The sequence below is a fragment of the Chiloscyllium plagiosum genome, unplaced genomic scaffold (assembly GCF_037043375.1).
Source record: "Chiloscyllium plagiosum isolate Xiang-an unplaced genomic scaffold, Cpla_swu_hap1 HiC_scaffold_42, whole genome shotgun sequence".
Lineage (NCBI taxonomy): Eukaryota > Metazoa > Chordata > Chondrichthyes > Orectolobiformes > Hemiscylliidae > Chiloscyllium > Chiloscyllium plagiosum.
In genome coordinates this window covers 1,021,598-1,035,326 of record NW_028270180.1, presented here as the reverse complement: position 1 = coordinate 1,035,326, position 13,729 = coordinate 1,021,598, and the positions used below count along the sequence as shown (strand labels likewise).

At 43.7% G+C, this 13,729-nt stretch overlaps 1 protein-coding gene across 1 annotated transcript in view; it reads right to left on the bottom strand.

Annotated features, from left to right (window-relative positions):
• Positions 1-13,729, bottom strand: part of mphosph10 (M-phase phosphoprotein 10 (U3 small nucleolar ribonucleoprotein)) — a 31,820-nt gene that overhangs the window by 2,022 nt on the left and 16,069 nt on the right. The window contains exons 2-10 of the mRNA XM_087981946.1: positions 11,671-12,319; positions 10,478-10,626; positions 9,560-9,728; positions 6,964-7,105; positions 6,561-6,628; positions 3,378-3,515; positions 2,457-2,567; positions 1,524-1,631; positions 916-1,146 (exon numbers count right to left, since the gene is read on the bottom strand). Coding sequence (XP_087838072.1) covers positions 916-1,146; positions 1,524-1,631; positions 2,457-2,567; positions 3,378-3,515; positions 6,561-6,628; positions 6,964-7,105; positions 9,560-9,728; positions 10,478-10,626; positions 11,671-12,319 — 1,765 coding nt within the window. The remainder of the gene's footprint in view (positions 1-915; positions 1,147-1,523; positions 1,632-2,456; positions 2,568-3,377; positions 3,516-6,560; positions 6,629-6,963; positions 7,106-9,559; positions 9,729-10,477; positions 10,627-11,670; positions 12,320-13,729) is intronic.

Sequence of the window (13,729 nt, the reverse complement as noted above, 5' to 3'; positions counted from 1 at the left end):
TCCTGAAGAAGGGCCTGTGCCCGAAACGTCGAATCTCCTGTTCCCTGGATGCTGCCTGACCTGCTGTGCTGTTCCAGCAATAAAGTTTCAACTTTGATCTCCAGCATCTGCAGACCTCACTTTCTCCTTGCCATTCAGATGGCCTCTATACAATGAGGTAAAAACAATGACTGCAGATGCTGGAAACCTTTGTTCTTCAACAAACTGGGCAGAAACTGCTTTGTTCTTCAACTGCAGCCTTGCGGCTTGCTCTATACAATGACTCAATCATAAAATTGAACTATCTTTTCTCTCAGATGGTGACAGAACTGCTGTGTATTTTCTGTCAGAAGGGATATGGGCCGCGTGCTGACAGGTGGGACTAGATTGGGTTGGGATATCTGGTCGTCATGGACGGGTTGGACCGAAGGGTCAGTTTCCATGCTGTACATCTCTATGACTCTAAGTGCTTCTCTGAAACTGCTGTACAGAGATTTTGAGCGTGAATGGATACAAATTGAATGACATGAATTAAGAGAATGCTGAAGGAACTCAAAAGGTTTGGCAGAATCTGTGGAGTAAAACGGAGTTAACTGGAGTTAATTTTTCAAATTAGAATAACTTTTTCCTGAATTTATTTCAAAGTTACAGCATCCACAGTATTTTGCTTTTATTCTAATGGGAAGAGTGTTTGAAATTTCGATGCAGTACATGGAAGGAAACTGGTCTGAACATTCTGTAAAGGAAACATTTGCTGTGAATAGGAATAATGGAATTTATGGTAATTATATGCCAGAGGAAGCAACCATTGAAAGGACATAAAACGTGGTCAAATTAACTTAATCTCTCCATTTCCCATTCAGTGAGACACACATTAAACAGTCTCATCACACCGCTGCCTACACCAGACATTAATCAACCCATAACAGTGCTCACCTTCAGCAGTGTTGCCTTTCCTTCCCAGGTCAATTTTCTCAATTTTTCAGCATTCTTTTCCTTTACTTGTTTATTACTCAGCTTCACATTCAACTTCTCCACCACTTTCTGACGTGCTTCCTTCTCCTTCAGTCGGAGACGCTTCAGTTTCTTCTTCTTCCTTCTCTCTCGTTTCTTGTCCGTTGCTGTCTTTTCTGTGACTCCCTGGATCTCCCCAGCTCGACCCTTCTCCTGCAATTATCAGGCCAGACAGCACAAAAAATAAACCAATGTTCTTGCAAAACTCTTCAGCCTCCTGTCATCACACTCTCTTTCAGCCTCACTGATGCTTCAGCATAGCCAGTCAAATGTGTTGAATCTGAACTACGAGTAGCTTTGTAGTCAGCATGATCATGATCCCGTTCTTATCCATGGTATCACCAATATGGCCAACAGTAGAAGTCCAAGCTTGAGTTCACCTTTAAAATCATAAGCAAAGAGGCTGATGTTGCAACCCTTTCCTAACGGTTATCAGTTAAAATGGATTGGGCAAAGTGGGGCTCAGTGCCATTCCAGGGAGAGCCTTAGAACTGTTGGGATTTATCCTATCTCCCTCTTTTACCTCTTACCTTGATTTCTTCTGGTGCTAGCAGAGTGGCATCACTAACATTCACTGGTGCCACCTCCTCCAAACAAATAGAAGGCAGGTTAGAGACCACCTTCACTTCAGGCATGGGCTGGCAAAAGAAAAAAAAACTTTGTTAAAAGCTGGCACAGTTTAAACATTTTGTTCTTCCTCCCCAATTGACAGCCAAGGTGATTCAGTTCAATGATTAGTGAGTGAGAGCTGCTCGCAGCATGACTTTTCCTCTGGATGTGGCAGATACTGATTTTTGCACCTCACAAATCCCAGTCAGAGTGCTATGGGGTGATGTAAACCTGCCCCGAGGATAAACGTGACAGGATCACAAATAGACTGCACCTAGATAGCAAGTGTAGTCAATTACACAAATCACAAGATTTAAATATCAAAGAAAAAGTCAGTGGTTGAATTGTAGACATTTATCTTTTGGTGTCTGAATCCAAAACTTTCAATTCTACGCCAGCACTGAGGGAGTGTGTGCTTATTATTTTAATAGTTTTGTTTGAGAGTTTTCTCTCCTGAAGACCTGAAATTAGTATGCTATAGATCTCAAAATTGCTTGCATGGTCACCCACATCCAGTGATCATTCTTACTGGGTGAACCTTACATGAGGGATTTCCAACCCTGTATTCCAGCAGAGGTCAGAGCAGGTAATGGGGACTGAAGCACATTGCGGTTCACCTTTGGTTTCACCTTGTTGGAATCAGTTAAATCAACATGGTACAGAAATGCAGCTGATCTGATTGTTCCAGCAGCCAGCAGTTCCAGTATAGTGAATATCATATATCAAACAATGCATCAGAGGAAATGACTATCCAGTGGGTGCTAGTATAGTCTGAGAGTAGACAGAGGCCATACACATAGTGGTACAGTCATGCAGACCATGCTTGACTCTAATTTTGCGTTTCTTTTACTCACCGGTTTGGGTGTGAAATGGAAGTTTGAAAGTGCATCCAGTTTAAGGAAAAGGGAATCCATCAACCTCTGGATCTCAGCATGCTGCACATTTTCCTCCACTTCAGATATTTGCTGCGATTGCAAGAGTTTAATTAAAAGTCTGTCACATATGTAATCCCAGCTATGTAATCTCTCACACCAAAATGGCCTAGCCTGTGATCTCAGTTTACTCACAATGTCCTCACTTGCACCGGGACAGCAGGTCCTGATGGTGTTCACTCTCACGGGGGGAGATCAATACCTAAAGGTGCTGACTTTTTTGGGGACAGTCTCATTGGAATCATTTCTGTCTGTTACACACATGAACATTTAGGTGTGGTGAGACCAATCAGAAAGCTCTTTTTTCTTCATTCTTTCATAGGATGTGGGTATCAGTTGGAATGGTTGTTGCCCATCTCTCATTGTCCTTGAACTGAGCAGGTTCCTGACTATTTTAGAAGCAGTTAAGAGTCAAACACATTGCTGTGTTTCTGGGGTCACTTGTCGGCCAGCCAGATAAGTATGGCAGATTTCCTTCCCCAAATGACATTAGTGAACCAGATGGGATTTTATAACCACTCATGACAGTTGTCTTGGTCACCATAACCGAGACTATCTTTATACCTCAAACTAATTAATGTGAATTTCACAAGTTTCCATTGTGAGATCTGAACCTATGTCTCCAGGTTATCAGTCTGGATCTGTTATTATTTGTCTAATGATATTAACTGCAATGCCACTGTTTCTCCTGAGTGACTGTTGCCAGAGTGTTAATAATGCTTGACATCAACACTGAACCAGGTACTGTATCCTGTTTCAAGTTTTCCGGTGTCTAACATAGATATTAAAAACTGAACTCCTCTTCAAATTCAATTAACCCCAAAGGTTATCCAAGATTATTACCTGAGTTTGCTTTAAATATTCCTGCTCATAAACTTCAGCCAGGCTCAGTTTGCTTTTCTCATGGTCCAAGGTGAGTCTCTTTTTATATTCAAAGGCCTCTTCTTTTGGTTTTTCCTTACGTACAACATCATCCCAAGCCTGTAACACATGGCACATGATGCTTACCCATCAATACCTGATCGCTGTACATTAAATAGTTGCCAATTAAGAACTTATAAAAGAAAACAGTGCAGAGAACCAAACCCAACCAATTATCCCATGGCTGTAAATCATTCAGGAACAACATTGTGGAAAATTGATTGTTCGAAGGAGACTAAATGTACCAATTCCAAATATTCATCTCATCAATCTTAGTTGAAGCAGAAAATGCTGAACATACATATGAATCCACAAAGCAAAGTGGGACTGAACATTTGGGAGGGGAATCTCCTGTCACAGCTCCAAGTCCTGTCAAACTGTTCTGTTTGTGGACCATATTCCTTCCTTCACACTCTCACTGGCCCACTAGTCCCCCTAATACTTGTTCTAGGATTTTGATATTCAGCATTGCTTCACCTTAGGTCCACAGAAGATGTTACCTAGTAAGGTAACGAAACGTCTGGAAATGAACCTTTCAGCTCAGCGAGCAAACCCACATCCAAAACCTCAACCCGAGCTACAAATCTTCTCAAAACTCGCTAAGGATTTTGATATTTCTGATTGGTGGACAGATATTTTATCCCTAAACATATAGGCTTCTCTCTGGACTAATTTTCCACATTTGCATTTTCCTTTCTTCTTACCTCATCTTTAACTACAGCAAGGAGTATTAAATTATTACACCAAATGTCAGCCACATAACAAAACATTCCTTTCCAGCAATGGGCTCACCTTTGATTTTCTGACAAATGAAATAATTTAATTTGTATTGGTTTTTGCTGTCCTGTTGATAATTTTGAACAGCTCTATGAACACTTTCTCCATCTCTCTGCTCTTGCAAATTAAGTGTCATATTTTGAATTAATTACACAAACATGCCACCCACATCTCAGGATGAGAAACGTCAATGTTTACTTGGGCAACTGCAGCATTTAAAGCATACTTCATCATAAATTTTACATATATGTGAAACATTAATCCCACTTCAAAAACTCCACTTCCATTCTTGAAATTTTATTAATTTATTCTATTATTTACATTTTCAGTTTGTGTTTTCCACATTGTTGTACAGGTAGTTCTCCTATAATGCATGTTTATTAAAAGTGATTTATCTGTAACATGATTTGTGAATTGCCAACTTTTTTTTAATAAAGCAAACTCTTGTTTGCTGCTGTGGTTCTGTTCGCCGAGCTGGAAGTTTTTGTTGCAAACGTTTCGTCCCCTGTCTTGTTTGCTGTTAACACATTTCTCATTCCCAGCACTAGGTGTCACAGTGTGCGCAAGACTGAACTCTGTGTTGGTATCACATAATCAGTTGGCTTGTGCATTTCTCATAAAGAGCTTTGTGAAAGGTATTATGAAATGTTTGCGCTAGTGGACTTGAAAAAGCATTGTGAAAATGTTTCTACAGCCCGAGGACAAGAAGCTGGGAGCATCCTGTTAATCTAAAAACTTGAGTTGAGATTTGAGAGTTAAAATTTCACTTGAATTGACTAACAGTAAAAGGAGTGTTGAGGGGTAGCTTGAAACTTGGCTTTGTTGTTTGTATGAAGAGCTTTTTAATTTTTTTTTGTTTAAAAAATATGTTTAGATGTTAAAGAATATCTGTAGACTCAGGTGAATCTTGTTTCAGTGACTAATCATTATGATAACCAACTGCAAAATAATACCAGTACAGGGGCTTGGACATGGTCAGTCAGCTGCTCAGGGTGGTCAGACTCAGGAAACACTGCACAGTGAGCAAGTAGGCTGCGAAGAAGAGATTCAGGGTTAGTCAGGGTCAGTTGGTAGCGAGGATGAGAGTGAGCAGGGAAGATGTTACAGGAAATAGTGGGTACAATAGTAGAGAAAGAGAGAGTGAGTGTGTGAGCATGAGGTATGAAAGAGAAGATGGTGGCAATTCATTGGCCGAGTGGAGAAGATCATTGATCTTCTTTCTACATTCTATGCATTCCTTCAGTTGATCGAGACTGCACTAGCCTGGACAGTTATCCTGATCCAGGTTGGCATGGTTTCAGTAGAATGGCATCCTCTGTTGGTCTGGGAGATACCTGACTCTGTATCACCCCATCCCCAGGAGCAGCATCTCCAGGCTCACAAAGAGAGGCATGAATTTTCCACTGTCTGCCACATCTAGGGCCAATGTCAGAAACCATGCAGGGCAGCTCCGGACTGACAGCTCTTGTCTGGGTGCACCACGCATGTTGGTCAATTCTGGGATATCCAGGAAGTGGTCAGTTGTTTTGGTAATGGCACATGGGATGATGGTGCTAGAGTGTGAGAGAGGAGCACCAAAGGGCAGGGTAGGTAATAAATCAAGCAGGTTTTGTAAAATAAGTTGATAGACTTTGTGAAACCCTCCAAAATACTTGACAAACTGACACCTAGTGAAAGAAATTAAGATTCAGCCCATGATCTATCAAGGGAGGTTTCATTCTGGATCTGACTTGTGCAGTGTTATTATTGGATGGGATCTGAAGATCGCTGAGAATGCAGTGCAGCCAGCAGGTGTAAATGCCAATCAGTTGAAGATTCTGATGAACTGCACTATACAGTACAACAGCTCAAAATTTACTTAGATTGTGCTATTGTTTGGGTTAGGCAAACTACTACTTTTGTTTAGATTTTTACTCATTTTTGGTGGTTTGCTCCAATCCTGTTTCTCGCCATAGCCCCATTATTTCTATTGCATGATTTTCTATAACACAGTGTTGCTTGGGAATGCAATTACAGTATCATAGGAGAACTACCTGTACTGTTAATCTAATTTGCTGTTATTTTATGTTTGATTTAAATTTTGTATTGGTGGCACTCCAGCAGTTGAAATGTGAATAAATCATACTTGGTATGCACAAGCTGCCTGTGCAATTAGGCACCAATATTCACAGTTAAAATGTTCCAAACGATTAGTTGCTAGTCACACCATGCTGTATGGCACAAACAACTGGCTCTAACTTCACAAATGTTTGCTGACAGTACCTGGGGAAAATCGACAAACCTAACAGAAACGTTGATCCAGGAGGTACTACAAAGACTTTCACTGACCTGGTCTTTAATCCTCTGAATAATAACATCCTCTAGTTTAAGTGTCGTCTCCTCAGTGATAACTGGAGCTGAGAATAGATATGGAAAGGAGCACAAACTCAATATAAAGTTAACTACAACACAGCTCAACATTTCAGGTCAACGATTCATCATCAGATTTATGAACTTTGATGAAAGGTTGCTGACCTAAAACTGTTTTTCTTGGCATACATGCTATCTGACCTGCTGTGCATTTTCATTTTAATTTCAGATTTCCAGCATCGACAGTAATTATTTTTCAATAACATAGTTAAGTTTTGCTCATGACACATGCATATAAACATGCCAACAACATAATTATGTCTGAATGAACACCCTCCCAGTCCCCATCATTTCAAAGTTATTGTGTGGAGGTAAGGCTTACCTTTTCTAACTGCATGGTCAAACTGGAGGTCCTCCTCCAGCAGGCTGTTCTCTGGTCGTATCTGGGCATTGACCTCTCCCAGAAGCTGCCAAGGCTTCTGCTCCAAGGCAGACATTTCCAGTTGTTGGATTTGAGCATTCAGCTATTGGAAACAAAACAACACCATGCTGGTTACCAGCGAATTACATTATGTGAAGGTCACAGGATGGAGATTAGTAATTCTACCTAAACATTTCACATTGACAGGACAGTAAGCAGCAATCTGTATTCTAACTGTATACCATCCTTCGGTTCCTTTAGCCACTAATCTGAACATCACGCTTCAATTACTAACTCCACAACCTCCAAACCCAGAGTAAAAATGATTGTGTTATTCTCTGTCCAGATATCTTGATGGTTAATCTCAAAGGCACATTCTTCAATCAGACATAATAGTTTGCTTGTATCTACTCTTTCCAGTGTTTCCAAACTTTTAAACACCATTTCATAATTTTAAATATTTAAATCTGCAAAATACTGTGGACGCTGAAAATCTGAAATTAAAACAGAAAACATTGAAAATACTCAACAGATCACGCAGCATGTATGGAGAGAAAAACACCTGATTTCTGAAACAACACTTATGCTTCCCCAAAAATTTAAAATCATATCTAAATCCTTTCACATTGTTCCCATTCTTATCCCCATAACTACACACAGCCCACTATCAGCACTAATACCTTTAGCCACACATGCCCCAATCTACAGAATTTTTCTCCAAAGTTTTCCATCTCAAACCTGGATAACCAGGGAAAGGGTTAGCTCACTCAAGGACAAAGTAAGGGATCTATGCACGGAGCCAGAAGTGGTAGGTGAGGTCCTAAACAAATACGTAATGTTGGTATTCACCAAAGAGAAAGAATTGGTGGAGGATGATGTCAGGGAAGGGAGTGTCAAATTTCTAAGCCAAGTTGCTACTAAAAGGGAAGAGGTATTGTGCGTCCTAAAAAATATTAAAGTAGATAAATCCCCAGGTCCTGCTGAGATCGATCCCAGAATATTGAGGAAGGCAAGAGATCAAATTGCTGGAGCACTGACAACCTTTTTGGCCACAGGTGAGGTCCCAGATGACTGGAGAAGAGCCAATTGCCCTATTGATAAAAAGGGTAGCAGGGATAATCCAAGAAATTACAGGCCTCTGAGCCTCATTCTGTGGTAGGGAAATTATTGGAAAAGATTTTCAGGGACAAGATCTACACGCATTAAGAAACAAATGCGCTTATTACCATGGTTGCGTGTGAGCAAGGTCATGCCTCACTAACTTTATTGAGTTTTTTTGAAGAGGTTGCGAAGATGATTGATGAGGGAAAAGCAGTTGTTGTTTGCATGGACTTCAGTAAAGCCTTTGACAAGGTCCCTCATGGCAAACTGGTACAAAAAGTGAAATCAAAAGGTATCGCGGTGAGCTGGCAAGATGGATACAGAACTGGCTTAGTCACAGGAGGGTAGTGGTGGAAGGGTGCTTTTCGGAATAGAGGGTTGTGACTAGTTGTGTTTCACAGAGATCAGTGCTGGGATCTTGTTCGTGGACTATATAAGTGATTTGGAGGAACATGTAGCTGGTCTAATTAGTAAGTTAGTGAACGATGCAAAGATTGGTGGAGTTGCGGACAGTGAGGAGGATTGTCAGAGGATACAGCAGGATATAGATCAGTTGGAGGCATGGACAGAAAAATGGCAGATGGAGTTTAATCCAGGCAAGTGTGAGGTGGTGCATTTTGGAAGGTTAAGTGGAAAATATACAGTGAATGGCAGAACCATTAGGAGTATTGATACGTAAAGGGATCTAGGTGTGCAGATCCACAGGTCACTGAAGGCAGCAGCATAGGTAGAGAAGGTTGTAAAAAAAAAAAGGCCAATGGCATTCTTGCATTGGAAGGGGCAAGGAGTACTTATAAGGATAGACAAGTTATGCTGCAGCTTTATAGAACTTTAATTAGGCCACACTTGCAATATTGTGTAGAGTTCTGGTCACCACATTCCCAGAAGAACTTGGATGATTTGGTGAGGGTACAACAAAGGTTTACCAGGATGTTGCCTGGTATAGGGGATTTTAGCTGTGAAGAAAGGTTGGAAAGACTGGGGAGATCAATTATGAGGGGACACAGGTTCAAGATTTTGGGTTTGGGGGGGTGGGAGGTTTTAAAGAGATGTGCAAGGCATATTTTTCACACAAAGCGTGGTAAGTGCCTGGAATGTGTTGCCAGAAAAGGTGGTGGAAGGCAGCACAATAGCAGCATTCAGGAAACACCTGGACAAATACATGATTAGGAAGAGAATTGAGGGGTATGGATCCTGCACATAAAGACAGTTTTAGTATGAAAGGGCAAATGTGTCAGTGCTGGCTTGGAAGCTGAAAGGCCTGTTCCTGTGTTGTATTGGTCTTTCTTCTCAGCTCTCTGACAAAACCATTGCTCATCTTCCTAATAACTCCTTTGTGGAAGCAATGTCAAGATCTTGTGTTGTACACAGTGGATACTTTTCAGGGCTTTCTTTAAGCTGAAATGTTGTGCTGGATTTAAGCCCTGTATGTGTTCACTGTAGTTCCAATAATCACCTTTTCTTGCCGCTTCTCAAAGGTTGACTTTGTCTCTTCTGGTTTGTTTCCTCCTGTCACACTGGCTAATTCTTTCCCATCACTGTCATCTGGCAGGTTAAAGCGAACTTTCTGATTTGCCCCTTTGGCCTCTTGGGCACACTCCGACTCAGCCATCTCCTCCTGGTTTCTGGATCACAGAAAGGAACCCACATTAATGCAATATTAATTAATAAATACACTTTAGTTTGTAAAAAGAATATGTCTACTTTCAATGGATAGATCAATAGAGAGACAGTCTATTTAAGGGGTTATTGCTGAATACTCAGAATAAGTATATTCCTACTACTAAAAAAAATTAAGGGATGTCTCCCCATCTGTTGGTAACTTAGAGAAAGCATGAAACTCAAGGAAAACAAAAATACCTGTGCAATGATAAGTGACAGGTCAGATGATTCATCAGAATATAAAGAATGGTACAGAATGACTAGAAGGTTAATCAGGAGGAAGGAATTTGAGTATGAAAGCTAGTTAGAAATATAAAAATGGTGAGAATTTCTAGATATTTAAAAAGGAAAAAAAAGTAAACTGAGTGTTGGTCCTCTACAAATTGGGCATTAATCGTAGACAATAATGAAATGGCAGATGAAACAAACTCTGGCAATAGTCACCTGGATCATATGGAACATTGGAAACAGATAAATTACGTTTATATTCCTAGGTAATGAAGAGGATGAGAGATGGTCCTGTTGAGAGGTTTTATATTCCATCTGTGGCACACCAAACTATTGGCCAAAAAGCGCTGTTTCTGCCAGTCATTTGAACTATCAGAGGTTGAGGTTGGAGTGGGAGTTTAGAGTCAACAATTGGAGACCTGAACCCAGTGCGATATAGCTTTTTAGGCTTATAGGTTAAGGTAATCAACCTCAGAAAACATACTCATCCGTTTCTTCCTCCGGCTCAAATTCTTCTGCATCTGGTTCATCTTCTGCCTCAACACTTTCTTTCTCCTCATCGTTGTCTTTCACCATGGGTTTCTCATCCTCAACTGGGTCAAAGAAATCCTTGTACTGTAGGTTTCTGGAACTCTTCAAACAACAAAAATCTGTAAAAATTTGACTCTGGTTTCATCTTACAACATGACTGTCCACAATGTGCAGCACTCAGCACAGATAGCGCGTGAGACAGGGTGGGAGAGGGAGTCAGAGTGAAGGAGACAGATGTAGAGACAGAGAGGGAGCCAGATGTGAGGACCTTCATGAAAGGTAAATCAGGAAGGCTATTGGAACATTGGCCCTTATTCCAAAGGAGTTGGAAAGTTTTACTGCAACTATGCAGGGTGCTGGTGAGACCACATCTAAAGTACTTAGATCAATTTTGGTCTCCCTATTTTAGGAAAGGCATCATTTCATTGGAGGCAGTTCAGAGAAGGCTCAATAGGACAGTCCTTAGTACAGAGGGATTGTTGTATGAACAAACGTTGAACAGGTTTGGACTTCTACTCTGAATGTCATTCTTGCGAATTCCAATCTCTTTGAGGTGTATTAGAACCTTAGTGGGTTTGACAGGGTAAACGTTGCGAGGTTTCCTTTCATAAGGAATAGGAACAGGAGTAGACAGCTCAGACCCTTGAGCCTGCTCTACCATTCAATGGGATCATGGTTGATCTGACACTCATCAATTTTCCTGCATTTCCCCATAATCTTAAGATTCTTGGTCAGGAGGGGACTCAATCTACCTCAGTCTTAAATATACAAAAGAACTCTGCTCCCACAGTTCTCTATTGCAACTTCCAAAAACTCTCAACCCCCAGAAGAAATTTCTCTTTCTCTCAGTCTTAAATTGGCGCTTCATTATTCTGAGACTATGCCGTTTGGTCCTAGACCCTCCTATAAGGGGAAACATCCTCAGCATTTACCTTGCTGTTGAGGAGCAGGGGGAGGCCAGGTCTGTTAAGGAGCAGAGGTCAGGGATATCGACAAGGGGGGTTCAGGTAGCTAGTATCAGTGCTGTTACGGAGCAGGGGTTAGAGAGCAGAGGTCAGTGCTGTTAGGGGTGGGGCTTCTCTCTGTCATGGAACAGGATTCAGGGTCATCATGCAGTGAGGCAGAACACTGTGGTAATGTTGTTACCTTTCTTTTAGTCTTTATTTTGGGGACAAGTTCTTCATCTTCAGAGGGAATATCTTCAAAATAATGAATTTCATCATCATCTTTCTGCATCTCTTCTTCCTTCTCAAATTTCTCTAAAAAATTTTCCATTTCTGCAAGTCTAAAAAATTTATCATCTATTTCAGAGCTGCCAGTAAAACTCGAGCTCTTTCCCTGGACTTTAGTCTTTTTCTCAACTTCATCAATATCAAAGTTAAGTTCAGAGTCTTCATCACTAAGATTTTCAGTTTCTGAACCTTTTTCGAAGTCTTTTCTCTTTATCATCTGTTTTTTTAACTCTCCCTGTTTTCCATCATTGCCCTTTGTCGTCTCATCTTGTTTTGTAAACTCATTTTCAAACTTTTCCTTAGGATTGTCAAGCTCTACATTTTCTGTTTCAATCAGCCTGATAATAGCAGCCTGCTGCAAAAATGCCACTGTATCTTTGAAATAGTTTAAGACTGAATTGTTCTGCAGTTCGATCTCCTGCCAGATCTGCTCTTCATCAAACTGTTCCACAATCAGCTCCTTCAGTGGACTTCCAGCAGGCAAACCTGCCTCTTGAGCTTTCTGTAAATCATATAGCTCCTTAGTGAGAAGAGTGAGGTCTGATGCCAAGCCATCCTGCACACTAGGAGATGGAAGTGATGCTGTTAAATCCACAATCTCACCCTCACAAACTGCCCTCAACACTCTCTCCATCCCACACCCCAATCCTGCCCTCTTCTTACCTCCCCATCCCCTCCCTACCCTTCTCTCCTCTCCCTGTCCGTACCCCCCTCACCCCAACACAGTCCTGACCCCACTATCCTCTCCTTACCTTGTCTCTCCTCTCTGCCTGCACCTTACCCCTCTCTCCTGCCCTATTCCCCTCCCCATCAGATTGACATTCCTTCTCTTGCTTTCCCATTCTCTTTCATCCAGCAAGGATCCTTTTCCACCCTCCTGTTCACCCCTCTCCTCATTCTTCTCCCCATCCTCCTCCTCCACCTTCCATTCCTTGTTCTCCTTCCTGCCCCTTCCCTCATCTCCTTTCTCCTCCCATCCACCCTCCATGCACTAGTCACCTCCTTCACTCACCCTCTTTACACCACCCTGTCCCTTCCTTCTTCCTGCCCCTTCTCCGACACCACCACCTCCCTCCTCCTACTACCCCCAACTAGTTGCGCCCCAGCTCCCCCGTCTCCAAATCCCACAGTGCCCTTGGTCTCGAGTCCCCCCCACTTCCTTGGTCCCCCTCTTCCCTCCGACCGGTCCCTCCACCCCCCCACCGTCCCTCTCCCACGTCCATCCCACCCCCAACCCCCCGTCCCTCTCCCACGATCCCCTCACCCCCACGATCCCCTCACCCCCTTCTCCCCCCCCCACCCCCCCTTCTACCCCCCCCTCTCCCCCCCCCCACACACCCCTTTCTCCCCCCCCACACCCTCCCCCCCCCCACCCCCCCTTCTCCCCCCCACCCTTCTCCCCCCCCCACCCACCCCCCTTCTCCCCCCCCACCCACCCCCCCTTCTCCCCCCCCCACCCACCCCCCCTTCTCCCCCCCCCCACCCACCCCCCTTCTCCCCCCCCCCACCCACCCCCCTTCTCCCCCCCCACCCACACCCCCTTCTCCCCCCCCCACCACCCCCCCTTCTCTCCCCCCCCCACCCACCCCCCTTCTCCCCCCCCCCACCCACCCCCCTTCTCCCCCCCCCCACCCACCCCCCTTCTCCCCCCCCCCACCCACCCCCCCTTCTCCGCCCCCCACCCACCCCCCCTTCTCCCCCCCCCCCCACCCACCTCCCCTTCTCCCCCCCACCCACCCACCCCCCCCCTTCTCCCCCCCACCCCTTCTCCCCCCCCCACCCACCCCCCCCTTCTCCCCCCCCAACCACCCACCCCCCCTTCTCCTCCCCCAACCACCCACCCCCCCTCCCCCCTCCAACCACCCACCCCCCCCTTCTCCACCCCCACACCTCCCCCCCCCTCACCCCCCCCCACCCCCCCTCGTCTTCCCCCCCCACTCCCGTCCCCGTCCCTCATCTTCCCCCCCACTCCC